We start from the raw sequence: 22,287 nt of genomic DNA on the forward strand, positions 1-22,287 counted from the left end.
CATTCCTGTTATGGGACAGCACGAGAGGTACGAGGCTGTGTGAGTGGGCCATGCCCCAGTCTCTGCCCTCTTGCTCCCCTTTTCTTGTCTACAGAGGCGGCCAGACTCAACTGCAATGCCCCCAGTTATAGCAATGCTGATACCTACAAGAGGAGCACAGGCCGCTGGACCCACTGCCTAAGACATCCATCAGACTTCTATCCAGGTAGTCAGGCTCCTCATCTCACACTTTCTAGAGAGTAATGGAATCCATGCAAGCTCCCTCGGCTAAGTGGGAAACTAGTTCTCTAGAGTATGTTATGTGCAACCCCACAACCGCCAGGAGAGCAGAGCTTCAGAACACACAAGAGACTCTCCAAGCATTTATTCAGTTGACATCTGAAATCTCCACACTCCTTAATGCCTCAACACAACTTGAGCCTGAATGTGGACACTGGAGCACTGGGAAGGGGATTCCTAGACTCAGTTGTCCCAGGAGGGCTTGTGTGGCAGAGGCTGGACACTCAGATGCATCCGCACTGGGCAGCAGGGGACCTTCTCCCAACCCAGACAGCTGAGTCAGATGTGGACATGGTGATGCCTCCTCACTCTCTCCCAACAATCACCAAGTGGACTGGTTTGATAAAGTGTCAGGTCTAACACTGTTTCACCGGTGATGATGTCCCTTCTTTGCTAGATGTTCTCCAAGATGTGGATGAAGCATCACCTGGCAGGTCACTGGCCATCCAGTTTCACCCACTTTTTCCTGGCAGGCAGAGCACAGCCAAGGCGTAGGTGTGGACAACACAGGTTCCTGGAGCACCAGGCCGGGAAACTTCCAGGGTTCCTTTCTTGCTGCCACTCTCTGTCCTGTGGATCTCCACAGGGTCAGTGGATCCCAAACAAAATTGAGGAAAGGGCATTGAGTAGAAGTGGGAGGTCAGAGGCAGGGCTAGTGTGAGACTCAGAAACAGAAGGGGGTGTGGGCCAGGGTGATCACGGGGTCGGCAGGATGCCCAGAGGCAGCACCCGACACAGCGTTAGGGTGAAGTAGCCTGCGGAGTCTATATGAGAAGCCTGACTGATTTTAGCAACGACCCAATCCTTGTAGAAACTCACTTCTCTAAAAACTCCTGGATACCCTCTGCGACCACAGCCAATGCCCCAGCTCACTATCCCCACCTGGACCCATGAGTCATTAAGTTGACAGACCAGGGGACCCCCAGAATCTCCCTAGAGAAAGAGAAAGAAACAAACACAGTGATGGAAGAGAATCAACATCATAACAGGCTCAATGCACTGCAAGACGCTGCGAAATTGGAATGCCTGGGGCTCCACAGGCTCCACCAGCCCTAGGTTTCCATGAATCTGAGATGTGAGAGTTGAAAAAATTTTACAAGCAAAATTTGTATATGTCATCAATAAGTTGTACACAAAAAACTGAATATTCTCAAAGAAAATGTATGTACTCTGAGATATTAATAATGAATAAAGTCCTTACTTGTATACATTTCCTGTCACTTGACTTGTATTATTGGTATTTCAGGCCTGAATCTCCCCTCCTCCCCTGTCTCCCTCTAGGCAGCATCAGATCCTCTCTACTGAAGGATCAGGTCAGGCCAGCCTGGCAGAGCCTTGGTGGCTTGTCCCCTTTAATCCTCTTAACTTGAAGACAGGTGAATGGAGGTGCTGCCAGATAACGTAGGTCCTACTGCTTGTGGATGAGGAACATCTGGGAGGACAACCAAAATGCAGAGGCAACAAAGGGCCCATGAACTGACCTGGCAGGCATCCTTTCCTGTGGGGCTGGTACCACAGATAGCCCCCTTCTTGACCATGTCAAATCGACTTTCCATCTTTTCTTTGAGCACCTCATTACATCTCTCATAGTGAAGAATGCTTAGCTCAGCCTCCTGAAGCAGTAGTGTAGATGCTTGCAATGGTTCTGTAGAGAGAATTTAGGAGTAGGTGGATCTGCCTAGTGGGACAAAACAGGAGCCCCTGGTACCCACTCTGGGTCTCAATACAGTGTGTTCACATACAGATGCCCTCTTAGGGTAGTGGATATTGTCCCCATTTGACACTAGAGGAAATGAAGCCCAGAGTTGACATGGTGAGAGGAAGTGGTAAGAATCAAAACCAGGACAGGTAAAGAAGAACAGATCAGGACAGGAAGAGGCAACCTGAGAAGTCAAAACCAAGTGTCTGTCACTCTGAGTATCATTAGTAATAGTGACAGGTGTCCTGTACATCAGAAAAGCATCTTTAGTTTAGAGAGGGATCAGAATCTCTGACAGGCAATGCCCCAAAGGTACCAAATCCAGTCTCGCCCCAGGGATAGGAGGCCCCACAGTTTTCATCCAGAGGAGTTCTCTGGCCTCTTCTCACTCACAGAAAGCTCCCTATCCACCGAGGCAGGTACTTTCAGTTTGGGACAGCTCAGATTAGCAGACAAATCAACACCCCCTGAATTTAAATCCACCCTAGAGAGAACCCACTTTGCTTGACACTCAAGCCCCCAGGTCCTGACATACTAATAAAAATTTGTAAAACCATCAAATTACTCCCACCAGCATCTTCTCCACCCTCCTCCCTTACCCACTTGCTAGAAAATTGCCTCCCTGTCTCTCCCTTTAGCTTGTAGGCCAACACCAGGGCACCAGGCAGCCCCTTCCCTGGCCCGAGTTTGCTGCCATCTTGCTTCACAGTCTCACCTCTTTCATCTAGTTTTCCCCAGCCAGTCACCCAGCACTCTGTACCAGCTTGGACTATGAAAGCCTTTTCAGGGAGGCACACAGGTTGGATGTTCGAGGAGAAATTCACAGGGAAGGCAAGCAGAGCAAGGGCAATGTCATTTTCCACTGTTCCAATAGGATTAAAATATTTGTGGATAACGATGTCTCGGACTGGGACCTTGATTGCCATTTTGGAGGTATGCATCAAGCGTATGTCTCCCATTTTCACTGGGTATTCCACATGGCTGCAGAGAGATCTTTGAGGCTCTATACTCCCCTTCCACATCTTCTAGGTTCTTCCCAGCCTGGTCCTATCTCCAAAGCCACTTATCGGTCACCTCCCTCCCCCCCGACCACATCCCTTCCTGGACCCCTGGCCACTCTATCCAGTGATTCTCAACGTTTGGTCCCCAGATGAGCAGCATCAACGTCACCTGGGAACTTGTCAGAGATGCAAATTCTCAGGTCCCACTCCTGACCTACTGAATCAGAAACTCTGGGGTTGGGGACAGGCAATTACTGTTTTAACAAGCTCTGCGGGTGTTCCCATGCTCATTGAAGTTTGAGACCACTGAGCTAGCCAAATTGGTCAGCTACATTCTATTCCCCTTAAATATTCCCTCTTGCAAGTCTCTGCCCACACACTGTTTCCCAACTTGCATCTCTCCCCACTTCTTGCCACTTGGCTTGAAGGCTAATCAGCACAGGGTTAAAAAAAAAGTAGTTTTGAACTTGATTTTGCATTTTGACTTTCCAGGCTACCAAGGGCCCTAACATCACCTACTTCTGACTGTACCCTGAAGAGCTATAATCAGGGACTGTGACCCCCTTTTTCAGATGAGGAAGAGGAAGCTCAGGAAGAGGTCAGGACTGGCTCCAGGTCACACAGCCTGACCAGGAGCCCAAGCCTGGAACCCCGAAAACTCACCCAAATATGCAGTGGGCCGCGGTCAGCACCCACCAACTGGCAATGAGGGAGCCTCCGCATATGTGTTTATCATTGATCTGCAGGCTGACTTGCCAAGGCCACTTCCTCTCTGGGGCCGGCCTTCCGCCAACTACCCTTGAAGTCCAATGGCCACACACTAGAGCAGGTCAATGAAGGGAGAGGACTGAAAGTAAAGCCGCTGACGCCACCACAAGCAGAGCCAGAAAATCCTCAGAAGTCTCAGAACCCTCAGAGCAATGCCATGTCCCCTCCGACCCCCAGGGCAGGTCTGTATCCCCTAAGACTCCTCAGAGAATGGTCATGTCCTCTCAGATCTCAAGGACAGGGTTGGGTCCACTCAGACCCCCCCCAGGGAAAATTCATGTCCCCCTGAGAGCCTCCTCCCCCAGGGCAGGGGCCCATGCCCCTCAGACCAGGACAGTTCTCTGCCGCAGGGCTTGGCCGGGAAACATCACCTGAAGGAAAGAGCTGTGGTCGTTTGGTCCATCCTGGTGCTGGGGTATGTGGAGGTGTCAGAGCCTTGTAAGAATCAGAGTCACCTAGGGTAAACGCCACCAAATCGGGGGCTGCCGCAGTCATACGGGATTCCGTGGCCCCCGAAGTTCCCGGAAGCCCTCGAGGAGGCAGCTTCCACAGGTGTGCCCTGGCGTCCTTGCGGCCGCCCCGCGAGATGGGTGGAGAGCCTGAGGTCAGCGCCAACCAGCCCTGCGCCCCCTCCCCGCCCGCCTGGGCCTCACTGAGCCGAGGTTGAAGGACCAGGAGCCAGCCCAGGAGGCCCAGGGATCCGCCGCCGCTGCGGAGGACGCCCAGGGACGCCATGGTACCTCTTCTGGTCCCCTCCGCGCTCTGCAGCGCCCCCTCGCGGCGGCTCCGCGCCTGCCCTCCTGTTGGCGGGAAACAGGGCTGGGCGGGGAAACTAACTAGTCCCCGGCGCCTGTGGGGTCATCTGAGGTTCAGGGCCTGGACCAGACGGGGCCTTGGAGTCGTGACTCAGGCGACTCCTTTCTCTTCCCAGCTCTGTGTGGACTCATTAACGGTGTGCCTCCCAGGCGCTCAGCGTCCCCTGGCCTAGGTCGCTGGCCACAGGGAGTGGCAGCCGCGGCACCGCCGCACAGAGATGTACCCGGAACTCCCTGTAGGGCTGCATCAGGCCTTTACCGGCGTTTCCCTCCCCTTCTTGTTGGCAGTAAAAATTTTAATTCCTCAATATAAATGTTGCGCTGAATGTTACTAACCACTGAGTTAGAAATGATACCGATATCTTTTAAAAAATCAACATCCACGTGAAAAGAGCCATTAGTGGAATGCAAATTAAAACCACAGCGAAATATCACCACACATCTAACAGGCTAGCTAAAATTTAAAAATAATGACAACACCAATACTGACACGGATGCAGAGACACTGGATCACTCATACACTGTGGTAGGAATATAAAATATTACAGTCACTTTGGAAAACAGATCAACAGTTTCTTATAAAACAAAACATACAATTACTATATGACTCAGTCATTGTACTCCTGAGCATTTATCCCAGAGAAATAAAGATTTATGTACACACACACACGCACAAACACACACACACAAATACTTTTACAAACGTTTACAGTGGCTAAATTCATGATAGCCAACATTTGGAAACAACCTTGTAGTAGACAGAATAATGGCTTCCCAAAGAAATCCACATTCTGATCCCTGGAACCTGTGAATATATTACCTTACATCGCAAAAAAGAATGTGATAAAATTTTTTAATCTTGAGAAAAGGAGACTAACCTAGATGACATACATAAAAGTGGCCACAATGTTTTGCAGTTTCTCCGTCAAGAGACAAAGTCAGACTGTGATATAAGCAGCCATGTCACTAGGTCTATATGACCTGGCAAATCCTGTGGTGCTAGAGTTTGCTGTGGTGAATTAAAATGCTGTGAGGAGTCTGCTCTGTCCTAATTAGAGGGTCACAGTATAGATCCCTACAGTTCTGGAGCACGACCATACTCTCTGCTGCAAAGAAACTGTATATCCTTTGAAAAGCAACTCCTGGCACACTACTGAATCCTAAAAAGAAACTAAATGCCAGACCATGGGACATCACCTCCTATCATAAGATGGAAATTTAGCCAAATTCACTAAGTCATAAACTCAGTTAGAAAAAGCAATTCATGACTCACTGGAAGTGATACATTTGGGATTGGATCATAGCAGTCTTGAAGACACAAGTAAGTTGTGCAGAGAAAAGGCCTAGACCCCCATGTCACTTATGTGTATTGAATTGAAACAATTCTCCATCAGTTCACACCCATAGCCTGATAGGGTGTATCCTATGACCAACGGATGAAAGAAGAAACAACCTGGGCCTGGTTCACAGATGGGCTCAAAATCTTGGTGCCAGCTGAAAGTAGACTACTGTTGCACTAGTTATTCAGGGGTTTTATATATATGCACTCAGGGGTTATATAGACACATATATATTCTATATATAGCTAGCATTACCTGCCTATAATGCCTTTGTTGACACCACTATCAGTGGACTCATGGAAGGTCTGACTTACCATCATGGAATCCTGAGTAACATCACCTTAGACATAAGGACCTGCTTTTTGGTCAGGAAGGTGCAAAGTAGGTACATGATTAAAAGACCTACCGGAACTATCATGAACTTCATTATACAGAAGCTAGAGGCTTTATCACATATGGGAATGGCCTCTGTATTAGTTTTCTCTGCTTTGTAACAAATAATCACAAATTCAGTGGCTTAAAAGAAACAGACGTTTATTATCTCACAGTTTCTGTGGGCCAGGAGTCCAGGTACAGCTTACCTGGGTCTTCTGTAAGGCTGCAATCAAGGTGTCAGCCAGGGCTGGGTCCTCATCCACCAGGAGACTCGACTAGAGAAGAGTTTGCTTCTAAGCTCAATCAGTTGTTGCCCGAATTCGTTTCCTTTGGCTGTAGGACTCATGGCAGCTTGCTTCTTCAAAGCTAGCAAGGAGAGGAAGACACATAGAGTGAGTCTTCCAGCCAGACAGTCTTACATATTGTAGCATAATGACAAGGGTGATATCCCACTCCTGGAATCAATCAGTCCAGATTCACTTTTCAAATGTCCTTGATGGAGAAGTAAAAATTATTAATTTTATTAAGTATTGACACTTTAATCCACATTTAAGATTTTGTGTAATGACATGACAATTACGCACAAAGCACTGCTGCTGTATAAAGAAGTTGGATGTTAACTCAAGCAAGCTGTACAATTGTTTGAGTTGTTAGCTGAATTAGCTGCTTTTATCATGGGACATCATTTTTACTTAAAAAGAGTGACTAATAAACTGCGGTTATTTAGACGCATATTTGGCAGACATATTCTCAAAAATAAAGTTAGAGTCTGCAGCTTTGAAGAAAACAACTGACAGTACTTGTTGGCAATGATAAAATTTGAGCTTAGAGGTGAGAATTTGAATTTTGGAAAATTTATATTTGCTACCATGAGCTCAACAGCTTTCCAATAATTAAATACTTTTCTGACAACAGTAGTGGTAATATGAGTGAATGTGATTTTCTGATATTGTGTAATGAAATGTGTCAACATTTGGAAACTGCATAACTAAGTGAAACAATTATTTTTCAGTGATTTACAAAATTATGCATAGCTTCAAAAGATCCATTTGGAGTGAAAGGTAGACCAATGGATATTTTTTTTTTTTTTTTTGCAGTACGCGGGCCTCTCACTGCTGTGGCCTCTCCCGTTGCGGAGCACAGGCTCCAGACGTGCAGGCTCAGTGGCCATGGCTCACGGACCTAGCCGCACCGCGGCATGTGGGATCTTCCCGGACCGGGGATCAAACCCATGTCCCCTGCATTGGCAGGCGGACTCTCAACGACTGCGCCAATGGATTTTAATGTAATAAGTACAAAAAGTTCAAAAAGTTTTATATTCCATATTGCAAAAAACTACCACTTGTCAAGTTTTGGTGTATTATAAAATGATTTTTTTAAATCCTCAATTACTTGAAAAGTTTATTAAAATACTCCTCCCTTTTCCAGCTGTATATCTATGTGAGACTAGGTTTTTTCATATACTTTAACCAGAAAAATACATTTTGGAAGAGAATGATAACCCAGCTGTCTTCTGTTAAGTGTGCCTTTACTCTAGGGTTACCTCAGCCTTAATACTAAGGTGTGAGCCTTGCAGGGTCTCTACTGATAAACTGAGTAGACAGTGAAGTCCCTCCCCTCTGGATGGATGAAACTGGAATGTTTCCTAGTGCCTTGTGGGCTCTGAGGCTGGTTCACCTTATAGTTCCCTGGCAGATGTTCTTTGTTCTTTTGCCTAGCCTCCTGGAAATTTAACCTACGTGTGTACAGATCAGTATTCAGCCAAAGACTAAAGGGGATTGTTCTGCAGGTTTCTGGAGTTCTTTCTCTGCATATCTCCATCCTACCCAGCAGGGATTGGCAAACTTTCTCTGTAAAGAGACAAACAGTAAATATTTTAGGCTTTGCAGGTCACACATGGACTCTGCCACATATTCTTTCTTTAAACTTTTTAAAAGTGTGTAAATCTGGGCTTCCCTGGTGGCGCAGTGGTTGAGAGTCCGCCTGCCGATGCAGGGGACACAACTTCGTGCCCCGGTCTGGGAAGATCCCACATGCCGCGGAGCGGCTGGGCCCGTGAGCCATGGCCACTGAGCCTATGCGTCTGAAGCCTGTGCTCCGCAACGGGAGAGGCCACAACAGTGAGAGGCAAAATAATAAGGGAGAGTATGAAATCTCTAAGTGGACAAAAAAAAAAAAAAAAAAAAAAGGGTGTAAATCATCCTTAGGTCAGTACAAAAACAGGCTATGTCTGGAACTGGCCCACAAACCATAGTTTACCAACACTTCTCTACAGTATTCTGACCTGCAAACTCCAGATACCTAGCCTTCCTGAACTCTAATCTCTTGTCTCCTTAACTTCGTGATACCATCATGTTCTGTTTGGGTTTCTCTCCCTGTGCCATCTGAAAATTGCCTCTGCTTAGGAATCCAGGACAGTTACAGGGTTTGTCTCACTTGTTTCCTTCTCTCCAGGATCACTGTGCTATGCTGCCTATTGTACTGATGTCTGAAAAATCGTTTCTTTTACTCCATCTAGTTTTCTAGCTGTTTATAATGGGAAATCAAACTCCACACTGGATATTCCTTCATTGCCCTACAATATAACTTTGAGTTTCCTTTTTTAAATAGATAACAGAAAGCTTAGACTGATCTCTGGGGCTCTTGGTGTCCTGAAACGTTCACCTCAGTTTTTTGGTTTTTTTAAAAGAAATGCTTAATTCAAAGCCTGGGGTTAGCCCAGGTTTTGACAAATTCCTAAAAAATCTGGTAATGGAGTTGGAATCTGACTCCTTGGTGACTCCCTTCTCTTCTTATCTTGCTTGCTCTGGGAATCCTGACTTCTTAGAGAGACAGTCACTTAGAAATGTAAGGAAGGAAAAAGGTTGGAGAGTTTGGGAGTCTTCATCCTTTCCTTCTCATTACTACTCTGGCTACTGAAGACATAAGTGCTTGGCAGTTTGAGTTGAAAATTCTCTCTGCTTTGCAACTGGAAACCTGCAGGGAGGTAAAAAGTGTCTGAAAAGTTGAGGCAGCTTTTAAAGCTCATACTGTTGTTGACCTATGGGAGGAATTTTAAAGGCCATCGAATGAAGACACAGCGCCTGCATCAAAGGAGTCACAAAGGACTAATGTGTGGAGAGGGACAGTTCCCCACCAGCATTAAGAAAGTCCTAAATTGTTCTCCTAACTGGGAAGATTGCTTACCAGTCTAAATTGAGAGAGGTACCTCATTGGGCCTTTAAAGTGATCAAGAATTCTGATCTGAAAGGAGAAACTATTAAATACCTGCTGAGGATGTTAGATATAGGAGGGTTAAGAGTGTAGCTGAGAGAAATGCTAACTCTTAACAATTCCAGCCTTTCAGAAAAGTAGAACAACTGGTTTTCTATACATACTCATGGTATATTTTCACTTTTGATTAGGAGTCCTCTGTTTCAATGTGTGTCTTTTGAATTACCTGTGTCTTCTGAGTTATGACCTTCGATGTCAACGATTCATGTGTAAATATGTTCATTTGTATTTTTTAGTTTACAATGCCAATTTTCAAAGTAGTTTTACCAAATTACACTCCCACTATCAGTGTGACTCTTTCTATTATCCCCATTCTTCTCAACAGTTATTCCCACAGTTATTAGCTTTTCCCACATGATGGGCATAAAATTATATCTTTTTATGGTTTTAATTTGTATTTCCCTCAAGTTGAGTATATTTTCATATCTTTACTTATCATTTGTGCCTTCTTTCTATAAAATGTTTGTTCATAACATCTACTCAATTTTACATTTGAGCTGCTTTTAAAGTATTTTTTGTTCAGTTTTTCTATGTATACTAATCCTTTGTTGGTAATGTGTGTTTCAAATATCATTTCACAATCATGATTTGTCTTTTCACTTTATTGTACTCTTTCAGGTCTGGTTTCTTTCACTCAACATAATGTTTTTGAATTCATTCATGTTCCTGTGTATAACAGCAGTTTATTCTTTTTGATTGCCAAGTAGTATTTCAGTGGCTATCATTCTGCTGACAGACGTTTGAGTTGTTTCTAGATTCAAGCTATTATGGATAAAGATGCTATGAACATTCATATATAAGTCTTTGAGTAGCCATTGTTGCTACTTTCTTCCAGTCTGGGGCTTTTATTTTCATTTTCTTAACAGTGTCTTTCAAAGAACAGAAGATTTTCATTTTGATATAATCTTTTTTTTTTCTTGTATGGTTCATGCTTTTTGCATCCTATATAAAGAATCTGCCTACTCAAGGGTCATGAAGATTTTTCTTTTAAGTTTTTTACATTTAGTTCTATAATCCATTTTGAGTTATTTTTTTCTACATAATGCAAGGTAAGGATTGAGTCACTTTATTTTATTTTTGCATATGAATGTCCCATTGTTCCAGCATCATTTAGTAAAAAGACTATCCTATCTCCAGTTGAATTATCTTGGCACCTTTGTTAAAATCACTGGCCATATACATGTGGATCTATTTCTGGACTCTCTATCCTGTTCCACTGATCTATATGTCTGCCCTTATGCCAATACCACACTGTCTTGATTGCTATACCTTTATACTAAGTCTTGACATCCAGTAGTTCTTTATTTTAGTTATTCTAGGTCCTTTGCTTTTCCATACATATTTTAGAATCAGCTTGTCAATTTTTACAAAAAAACTCCAGATTGAGAAACATGAACAAATTTGGAGGTATAACACTACCAAATTTCAAGACTAACTACAAAGCTATAATAACTAGGACACTGTGAAGTTGACATAAGAATATACAAATAGATAAGGAACTATTTGAATAGAGTCCAGAAAGATGCACATATATACTGCCAATTAATTTTTACCGAAGTACTAATGCAAATCAATGTGAAAATAAATGTATTTTCAACAAATGGTACTGGAACTGGATAAAAATTAAAGATAGAGAAAACTACACCTTGTTCCCTATCTCACTCTGTGCCCCAAAATCTATAGGCCATAGACCTAAATGTAAAAGCTAAAATTATAAGGCTCATAGGAGAAAAAATAGAAGAAAAAATTTTGCAACCTCAAGTTAAAAAGTGAAAAAAGCACATCACAGACTTAGGACTCTAATCAGAATCTATGAAGACTACTTACAACCCAGCAATAAAAATACAAGCATCTTGATTTAAAATGAGCAAAAGAATTGAAAAGATGATTCACAAAAGAAGATATACATATGAGCATTAGTATATGAAAAGGTGCTCAATACCATTAGTTGCAGGGAAATGCAAAATTAAAACCTCGGTGAGATACCATTTCATACCTATTAGAACTGGGAATCCCCATCAACTACCGACGAGGATGTGGATCAAGTGGAAGTCTCATTTATTGCTAGCAGGAGTATAAAATGGTACAACTAATTTGGAAAACTTTGGAAATTTCGAATAAAGTTAACCATACATCTATTCTATGAACCAGCCGTTCCACTCCTAGTTTTATTCCCAATAGAAGCAAAAGCATATAGGCACAATAAGTCCTGTACTAGAATGTTTATCAGCAGCTTTATTCATAATAACCCCAAACTAGAAACAACCCAAATGTCCATCAACAGGAGAATAAACAAACTGTGGAAAATTCACATAATGGGTAACTATTCTGCAATAAAAAGGAATGAACTGATGATACACATGACAACATGGATGAATCTCAAAAACAATACGTGGAATTCAATGAAGGCAGTCAAAAGGTACAAACTTCCAGTTATAAGATAAATAAGTGAGCTTCCCTGGTGGCGCAGTGGTTAAGAATCCGCCTGCCAATGCAGGGGACACCGGTTCGAGCCCTTGTCCGGGAAGATTCCACATGCCGTGGAGCAACTAAGCCCATGTGCCACAACTACTGAGCCTGCACTCTAGAACCCACAAGCCACAATTACTGAACCTGCATGCCACAACTACTGAAGCTCACGTGCCTAGAGCCCATGCTCCAAGACAAGAGAAGCCACCTCAATGAGAAGCCTGCGTACCCCAACGAAGAGTAGCCCCCGCTCGCCACAACTAGAGAAAGCCCGCGCGTAGCAACAAAGACCCAACACAGCCAAAATAAATAAATAAATGAATAAAATAAATACATTTTTGAAAAAAGATAAATAAGTACTAGGGATGTAATGTACAACATATGTATAATTAACACTGTTGTATGCTATATATGAAAGTTGTTGAGAGCTAATCGTTAGAGTTCTCACAAAGAAAACTATTTTGCTATTTCTTTAATTTTGTGTTTATATGAGATGATGGATGTTCACTAAACTTACTGTGGTAATCATTTCATGATGTATATAGGTCAAATCATTATGCTGTATCCCTTAAACTTACACAGTGCTATATGCCAATTATATCTCAATAAAACTGAAAGAAAAAAGAAGACAAAAACTTCCCCTACCTATGTGGAAGGTAGACCCAAAAGAACACTTACTGTGTGATTCCATTAATGTGAGATGCAATAACCTGCAAATCTAATCTGATAGTAAACAGAACAAAGGTTGCCTCTGGGAGGGGATGATAGAAGGGAATATAAGGGAACATCCTGGATTGATGGAAATGTTCTCTATCATGATTTGGGTGATGTTAGCATGGGTATACATTTGTTAAAACTCATAAAATTGTACAGTGCGATGTGTGCATTGTACTATGAATAAATTATACCTCAATAAAGAAAATAATATAGAAATGCATTGAGATAATACAGTCATTCATCAATATAAACTTTTAACCTTACCAATTTTAAAATATGAATAGAGGGGCTTCCCTGGTGGCGCAGTGGTTGAGAGTCCGCCTGCCGGTGCAGGGGACACGGGTTCGTGCCCCAGTCCGGGAAGATCCCACATGCCGCGGAGCGGCTGGGCCCGTGAGCCATGGCCACTGAGCCTGCGCGTCTGGAGCCTGTGCTCCGCAATGGGAGAGGCCACAGCAGTGAGAAGCCCGCGTACCGCAAAAAAAAGGGAGAGAAGGAAGGAAGGAAGGAAGGAAGGAAGGAAGGAAGAAAGAATAGAGAAGGAAGCAATGTTATACAGCAAAGTAGGAATAAAGAAGAATTTAGTCTAAATAAGAAATGACTTTAAAAACTTATATTCATAACAATCCAGAAATAAAGCTCCAGATAATATCAACTGAATTAGTTAGAGTTTTTTCTGTGAGCAAGTGAGACTGAAGATGATGGTGGCTTAATTAAAAGAGAAGTTTATTTCTCTCTTGCATACAGAGCTGTGATGGCAGCCCTATAAATTCCAAGGAGTCAAGCTCCTTCTGAATTTCTGTTCCATACCCTTAACATGTCCCAAGATAGCTGCGCAAGCTCCAGTCACCATGTATACATTCTAGCCGGGAAAGAAGAAGGGGATGAAGGGCTTGTTCTCCTTTTAAGGATATTTTCCAAAATTCATACCCAACATTTCTGTTTATACTTTATTGGCCAGAATTTATTGCCAAACTTAGATACGTGGGAAGGTTGGAAATGTACTCTTTATTCTGATCCACTATATGCCCAGAAGGAAGGGGATGAAAGGTGCCACAAGAGAGGATTATCAAGCTTTACCCCAGTCCACTTTTTTATTCACCTAACTATTCACTTGCACCTCTTCCCATATGCAAAATGAGCTAATCCTCTCCTGAAAAAAACGGCAACCTCTAACTTTCACAAAAGAAATCAAGGAAAAGTAAAGTGCTCTGCATCATGACAAAGAGCTAATTTGGGACGATATGGTAATGAAGGAAATGAGCCAGCACAGACACAGTAAGCACCCCAACCTGTCCCCTCCCTGAGTCTCAGTGCCGTTCTCCATAGCCTGGCCAGGCAGTCTGGTGCTCAAGACTCTATTTACCAAGAAGGGGAGCTGCAGAAACACACAGAAAAAGGGCTTGATGTTTGGGCCCAATGCCCTGACCCCTCTCTTGCTTCCAGTCTCTCTCACTTCCTCCTTCCCAGATGCATTGGCTAGCAAATTCATCCACAAAGTTCCCTGCAGAGATGCTAATGGCTATGAGGAACACAGCAGCAGGACCCAACTGCTAAAGCCATCTGTCAACTCACATCACATCACATCACTCCAGGGTTTAAAAAGGATCACAAACACTTTCCTAAGCTAAATGTAAGTTCTCTTCAGTGATCCCAGACCAGTAGAGAACACACACACCAGAACACACACACACGACTCTTCAAACATTTACTCAGTTGACATCAGAAATCTCTGCACTCCTTGACGCCTCAACACAACTTGGAGTGAGCCTGGATGTGGCCACTGGAGCACGGGGAAGGGGGTTCCTAGACTGAGTTGCCCCAGGAGGGCTTGTGTGGCAGAGGCTGGACACTCACAGATGCATCCGCACTGGGCAGCAGGGGACCTTCTCCCAACCCAGACAGCTGAGTCAGATGTGGACATGGTGATGCCTCCTCACTCTCTCCCAACAATCACCAAGCGGACTGGTTTGATAAAGTGTCAGGTCTAACACTGTTTCACCGGTGATGATGTCCCTTCTTTGCTAGATGTTCTCCAAGATGTGGCTGAAGCATCATGAAGCACCACCTGGCAGGTCACTGGCCATCCAGCTGGGATGGTTTCACACACTTCTTCCCGGCAGGCAGAGCACAGCCAAGGTGTAGGTGTGGATGAGGCAGGTTCCTGGATCACCAGGCCAGGAAACTTCCAGGGTTCCTTTCCTGCTGCCACTCTCTGTCCTGTGGATCTCCACAGGGTCAGTAGATCCCAAACGAAATTGAGGAAAGGGCATCGAGTAGAAGTGGGAGGTCAGAGGCAGGGCTAGTGTGAGACTCAGAAACAGAAGGGGGAGTGGGCCAGGGTGATCACAGGGTCGCCAGGATGCCCAGAGGCAGCACCAGACACACCAGTAGGATGAGGAGCACCACTGGATACCAAGAGGTATCCTGGTTCACCACTGCAACTAGCCACTTAGTGTAGAAGGCAGTATCCGTATAGACTCCAGGTGAAATTTTACAACCACAGCTGACACCCCAGCTCACAATCCCTATCTGGACCCATGTGGTATTATATTGACAGACCAGAGGGTCCCCAGAATCTCCCTGGAAAAAGAGAAAGAAACAAACCGCAGGAATGGAAGAGCACCCACTTCAGGGCAGGCTGATTGCACTGCAAGGCGCTGAAAGACAGGCACCTGTGGGCCTTCCCCAGCCATCTCCCAGGCCCAGATTTCTTGATTTTGAGAACTGAGAACTGAATAGTCAATTGGAAAACTTTAGTATCCTCTGAGGATACTATGACTGGTCATTTCCTATACCACAGTGGTTGTTAAACACTTTGAATATCACCTTTGCATGGAGCCTCCCAAATCCTTACACCTAGCCTAAAGTTTCTCTAGAGCTCCTGACCATATAACCAGCTCCCTCCATATTCTAAGCTACACTCTCAGACATCCCACAAAGTCACCCCAGCTCATGCAAACACTGCACATCCTTTGCTAAAACAGCTCTGGTGGCCCCCCATCTACCAGCTCAGTCAGAAACTCATAGAGTCCTCCTCAAGCTCTCCCTCACCCGCACCCTCACATGCAGTCAGTCACCAAGAACTGATGACTCAACCTCAAACACAACCCCTTCACCTCCCCACCAGCCCAGGTCCTGCCTGGGGCTCAACACCATTGCCTACATGGTGAAAACAAACTCCTGGCCTACAGTCCTGCATAGACAGGAACGAGAAACATAGCACAGCGTTGCAGGCCACACATATTCTGATTCCAATCACCTTCTCGGGCCATATTTTTTTTTTTTTTTTTTTTTTTTTTTTTTTGCGGTATGCGGGCCTCTCACTGTTGTGGCCTCTCCCGTTGCAGAGCACAGGCTCCGGACACACAGGCTCAGCGGCCATGGCTCACAGGCCCAGCCACTCCGCGGCATGTGGGATCTTCCCGGACCGGGGCACGAACCCGTGTCCCCTGCATCGGCAGGCGGACTCTCAACCACTGTGCCACTTGGGCAGCCCCTCTGGCCATATCTGCCACCTCATTGCTCCAGACCTGAAACACATTCCCTAAACATGACACGTTCTTCAGAACTCTGAGCCTCTGTACTTGCTGTTCCCTCTCCCAACAGTGATGTTCTCCTCTTTCCAAGACTCCAAATACTCATCCTCTGAGACCTGGCTCAGATGCCCCCTGCTCAGAAAGGCCGCTTGGTGCAAAGGGGAGACTGTGGGCCCAGGCACTCCCAGGGGGACCTTGAACTTATGTCTTTTAGGGACCACATCTGTATAATATGTATAATTATGTTGCGGGGTTGTGAGCTGGGTAACTGAGCTAATGTGGTGAATGCTCACACTGGCACAGTAAGTTGCCATAGAAGGAACTCAATTATAGGAACTTACATTATTATCATCATCACCCCCAACTTCACCACACCCTGGCAGCACGCCCAGGATGCGAGGGCTGCTCCCTATTGAAGGAACGGGCCAGGCCAGCTCAGGGGCATCCTGAGGGGCTCTCCCCTGAATCTCCTTAATTAAAGGCTGAAAGAGGAGGGGGCAAATAACCCAGGCCCCGCCACTGGGGAATGAGGAAACTTTGAGGGGACAACCTCAGTGCGGAGGTGGCAAGAGACCCATGAACTTACCTGACAAGAATCGTTTCCTACACTATTATAGCCACAGATCATTCCTTCCAGTACTACATCCTTATCTGTCGGCATGGCCTTCGGGACCATCCCATTACATTCTTCATAGTAGATGATATATTGGTCCATCTCCCAGAGAAAGACTGAGACAAATGGGCCACCTACAAGCAAAGAAACTCAGCAGTGGGTAGATCTGCACAGGTGGACAGTAAGCCCCCAAACACCTTGAATCCCCCTTGAAGAAGGCAGCACAGAGGATATTGTCCCCATTTTTTTTTTTTTTTTTTTTTTGCAGTACATGGGCCTCTCACTGTTGTGGCCTCTCCCCGTTGCGGAGCACAGGACGCGCAGGCCATGGCTGATGGGCCCAGCCGCTCCGCGGCACGTGGGATCTTCCCAGACAGGGGCAAGAACCCGTGTCCCCTGCGTCGGAAGGCAGACTCTCAACCACTGCACCACCAGGGAAGCCCTACTGTCCCCATTTGACAACGGAGAAAACTGAAGCCCAAAGTTGACATGGGGAGAAGAGAAGGTAGGAACCAAAACCAGGACAAGAGAAAGAAGAACAGATCAGGACAGGAAGAGGCAAGGCCTTACCAGCCTGAGAAATGATAACCAAGCATCTGTCACTCTGTGCATCAATAGTAATAATGAAAGGTGTCCAGTGCATCAGCAAAGTGTCTTTACTTTAAAGCAGAATCACAGACTCTCAGACAGGTAGTACCCAAAGGAACAATCCAGCCTCTTCCCAGAGATAGGAGGCCCTATGGCCTCACCAACTGGGGCCCACGGGCTCTGCCAACATTCCCAAGGACAGGAAAGTCCCTGGGCACCAAGGCAGGTACTTCCAGCGAGGGACAGCTCTGCCTGGCAGACAGCTCATCACCCCCTGAGCAGAAATCCACCCTGGAGAGAACAGAGCAGCTGGCTCTGTCCCCAGGGAACCTAAAAATGCCCCCAAACTAGCCAGGCACAGTTCCCCACAAATCTGCAGGAGACTTCACCCATGTATTTCTTCTCCTGAGCAGCTCTAGGTCCCAGGACTAGTGCCTTGCTTAAACGGCTGCCATCAAATATTTGTGTGGCAACAAAAGATCTCAACCAATTTCTGGGCTCAAGCCAATCGGGAACCATTAGCCTGGCTGCCCCCTAACCCACCTGCCAGGTGGTGTGCTTCCCTACCCCTCCCTTTAGTGTTGTTGCCTACTCCAGGGATAAGGCTGCCTCCCTCTGCCCAAGGTTACTTCCTGCCTCACAGTCTCACCGAATTCTTGTTGCTTGCCCCACCCAGTCACCCAGCACCTGGTCCCAGCTTCCACCTGGAAAGTCTTCTCGGGGATGCATATAGGCTGGATGACCCCAGTGAAATTTACAGGGTAGAAGAGCCGGAGAAGAGCAAGGTCATATTTAACAGTTCCACGTGTTGAGAACTGAGGGTGAACAACGACTCGGCTGATAGGAACCACCAACCCTGAGATTTCACCATAGACACTCCGATCTCCCATCATGACACTGCAGCGGTTAACAGCTGTGGGAGGAGGACATGTCCCTCATAGAGACCCTGGGAAGCATCCCTTGTGCCTTTCCACACATATCAGCTGTTTCCCAATGTGGCCCCGACCTCTCTCACCACTCTCGCTACAACCCTATCACCAAAAAACCCTCCTAATGACTCTCAAAATTGGTTTGCTCGTTAGAGGGGTGGGATGGGGAGGGTGGGAGGGAGGGAGATGCAAGAGGGAAGAGATATGGGAAGATATGTATATGTATAACTGATTCACTTTGTTATAAAGCAGAAACTAACACACCATTGTAAAGCAATTATACTCCAATAAAGATGTAAAAAAAAAAAATTGGTTTGCTCTCCCAAACAACTGGTTTTGTTCACCAAACTAGTACCCCTAGTAACAAAACTACCAGTGCAGAATCCCTTCCATTTTTATTGTGTGTGCTTTGGTTTGGGTTGGGTTTTTATCAACTTGCAGGGCAGCAGAAACTAGTGGGTATCTGAGGAGGGCAGGACTGATTCCAGAACTCTCACATCTCCACTTGTCATTGCTCACCTTAAAATACAGTGGGCTGCAGTCAGCGGCCACTGAGCTGTGATGAGGGAACCTCCGCACACGTCTGCCACTGACCCTCAGGCTCACCTGCCAGGGCCACTTCCCTTCTTTCACTCTGATTTCCTCCCACGATTTTCAGGAACACTTGGCCACACGATGGGGTGAGGACAGGGTAGCAAGGAGAACCTCAAAGAAACAGGCCCTGTCTCCCTGGAGCCCCTCGGACAGCCGAGAAGGCCATGTCCTCCTAGGCTCCAGGGCAGCGCTTCCAAGTCTGCAGGCCATGGACCCACAGACGAAGCATGTCTCCCTCAGGCTCCACAGCAGGGCTGCGCTAATTCAGACCCTGGTCCCCTCAAACTCCCAGGGAGCACCGGCCCCCACCCTGGCGCCTCAGCCCGCCCCTCCAGAAGGCCAATGCGAAGAGTCACCTGACCTAAACTCCACCAACTTGGGGGCTCCCGGAGCCCCAGGGGACCCGGGGTTCCCAGGGGCTCCCTGAGCCCCCTCCAGGGTTTGGTTGGTCTGCCGTGGGGTCCTCGAGGCCGCCTCCCGAGAGGGGTGAAGTGGGCGAGGGCGTCGCTGACCCACCCGCTGGGCCCTCCCTGAGCCAGCGCTGAAGGAGCAGAAGCCAGACCAGGAGGCTGCAGGGGCCGCCCGGGGACGCCATGGGCTCGGCAACGGCCTCAGCGCTCTGCGTGCCCCTGCCCACGAAGTCTCCTGCCTGAGAGCGCAGGGGTGCGCTCTCAGATCCTCACGCCAGACTGTGTCCAGCCAGAACGCTGCCCAGGTCCGAGGGGTAAGGGTACATCTGAGGAGACTGTCCTTGCTAGGGACCTTCCAATTTAACGTCGGCTCTAAAAGGCGGGTGCTTTCTGACGCCCCTGCCCTTCTTGGTCTGGTACCTGGCCTGGAGCTGGTGAGGATGGGCAGTCTGGGAACTAGCTGAGGAGCCTTAATTCTCCATAACGGTTCCTCAAGGCAGGGCTTCATTCACCAAACCTAGATTTGGGGGGAGGGGAACTACAGATGAAGTGGGTGTGGGTTGGACAAAGGAGCTGGCTGCTATGCAATTTCAGTCGCGGGGATGCCTGTAAAAATGAGCCACCACCAAAGATACCCGCAGGTCAATCCATTCTTATGAGCTCTATGCCCTGATGTCTATTTGTCTTTGTTGCATAAGTGCTTCCACCAGGCCTCTGCCTCTCTGGGTTTCATCACCCCTGTTGAAGTCAGGGGAAAACAATAACAACTGTTGAGCTGCAGTGTACTTCCCACTTTCCCAGCCAAGAGAGCACAGCCAGTTACAGTGTTTTTCGAGGATATGGGTGTTCCCCTCACAATTTATTTTTCAATGTCTTGATGAAGGGGTTATTCTCTAAAGCCCTCTCTCTTTGCATTCCTTTCTCCACATTAGGCCAAGGGATTTCTGACATATCAATTTCCTTTAGTGTGGTCCACTATTGCGATCAGGTTTAAAACAACCCAGTAAACATGTAGAATCATTCCCACCTGCCTGAACCAGCAAACTGAATTCCAAATTTCTAGCAAGTGTACTGTTGATAAATTTGGGACCAAGCCTTCCCAATCAAGAATCCTTTGAATCCCATCCTATATATATACCCCTTGTTCCTTCCAATGTAGATCAGCAAAATCTTGCAGTTCTTTTTGTAAGGAAGCCTTCTACCCCTGGGTTATACTTTGCACCTGTCCTAGAGCATGCTGGGATCTTACTCTAGTTATTAGGTCTAGAGGCAGTGAAGACTGGGTGATTCAGGCAGAGAATTGCTATGCCCTTATAATGTAATTTACTCACATGAAGTCATTGCAGTGTCTCTAAGGTGGAGAGGGCCGGCCTTACCAAATGGCAGGAGGCGCTGTTTCTGTTAGCAAGAGTGGTTCGACGTGGCTGAGGGTAAGGGAGTCCTAAATCTATCCAAATGTATTCCCATGTAAATTTTCAGGGTCTCACTCCCAATCAATGCCCTAACTTTTTTGTAAGAGTTCTGATGAAGCTCTTAATTCAATTTATGTTGAAATTCAGCGAGCCAAAAGATCAGATACTACATCTTATTATCAACTACATCAACCACATCAACCCTGCAGTTAAAAGGCATATGAAAATATTTTAGGGAAGTCGTGGAAGTTTTTAAACTGAGAAGTTAAGATTGTAAGCCTTGGGGCTTCCCTGGTGACACAGTGGTTGGGAGTCCGCCTGCCAGTGCAGGGTACACGGGTTCGAGCCCTGGTCTGGGAAGATCCCACATGCCGTGGAGCAGCGGGGCCCGTGCGCCACAACTACTGAGCCTGTGCTCTAGAGCCCGTGAGCCGCAACTACTGAGCCCGCGCACTGCAACTACTGAAGCCCATGTGCCTAGAGCCTGTGCTCCACAGCAGGGGGGGCTGCCGCAGTGAGAAGCCCACGTACTGCAGCAAAGAGTGGCCCCCGCTCGCTGCAACTGGGGAAAGCCCGCACGCAGCACCGGAGACCCAACACAGCCATCAATAAATTAATTAATTAATTTTTTAAAAATTGTAAGCCTTAATTACAGTGCAGTCTTTGGAGAGGTAAGCAGGAATCACTATGGGAAAGGTATGAAGTCTGGCCTGGGTCCTTCTATTCTGTTTCCTCTCGCCCTGTGCTGCCAAAGAAGGAGGAGAAGGAGGAGGAAGAGGAGCAGATGCTGCCTTATGCAACTAGGGGAAGGGCACAAAACTGTAATTTTCAGGACACAGTTTAAAGCCTACTGTAGCTGGGTGAAGAGAACATAAAATAACCTCTATCCCTGGGGGAGGAGCAGGAAACTCTCCTGGACCAGACTCATAGAGATCTCCTATACTGCGAGAGGGTCAAGGTCACTGAGAAGGCCTCTTCTCTGAGAGCCAAGAATATAGCACCTGCCTAAGAGGGAGGCTGAATCAGGACAACAAAGAATGCCCCGCCTCCTCCCTCCACTAGCAAGTGTCCAGGAACAAGTAACAGCAGTCTATTGCTAGAAGAGAGAGTAAAAGCACGGAGAGACATCTTCTGTGAGACACAGGCACAAAGAGAGGGCAGATAGGTGAGAGTGGAGAAGACACTGAGAAAAACTCTCCAACAAATCAGCTACCACTCTAAGCAAAAAATAACACTAGAAGAGTTTGAAGCCTGCTGCATATTGAGGGTAACCATAGCAACAACAAAAATCAGAGACAACCAGGACACAATTACCTCAACACTCCCCACTAAAGAAAAGACATACCCATTTCTGGACATAAATAGTATTGCTTAAGTCTCTACTATTCTACACAAGATGGCTAACTTTCAACCAAAAATGACAAGACACACAATAAAACAAACAAACAAAAAATAAACAACACTCT

General features: G+C 46.3%; 1 protein-coding gene across 1 annotated transcript; it reads right to left on the reverse strand.

Moving 5' to 3' along the window:
* Positions 1-15,082: 15,082 nt before the first annotated feature.
* PRSS42 (Putative serine protease 42) lies at positions 15,083-19,594 on the reverse strand. Its single transcript, XM_007470257.1, is given in 8 exon segments — positions 15,083-15,319; positions 16,862-17,022; positions 18,126-18,373; positions 18,925-18,987; positions 18,989-19,032; positions 19,034-19,085; positions 19,361-19,382; positions 19,420-19,594. Coding segments are annotated over 8 exon segments (1,002 nt in total).
* Positions 19,595-22,287: the final 2,693 nt, after the last annotated feature.

The sequence above is a fragment of the Lipotes vexillifer genome, unplaced genomic scaffold, assembly GCF_000442215.2.
Source record: "Lipotes vexillifer unplaced genomic scaffold, Lipotes_vexillifer_v1.1 scaffold942, whole genome shotgun sequence".
Taxonomy (NCBI): domain Eukaryota; kingdom Metazoa; phylum Chordata; class Mammalia; order Artiodactyla; family Lipotidae; genus Lipotes; species Lipotes vexillifer.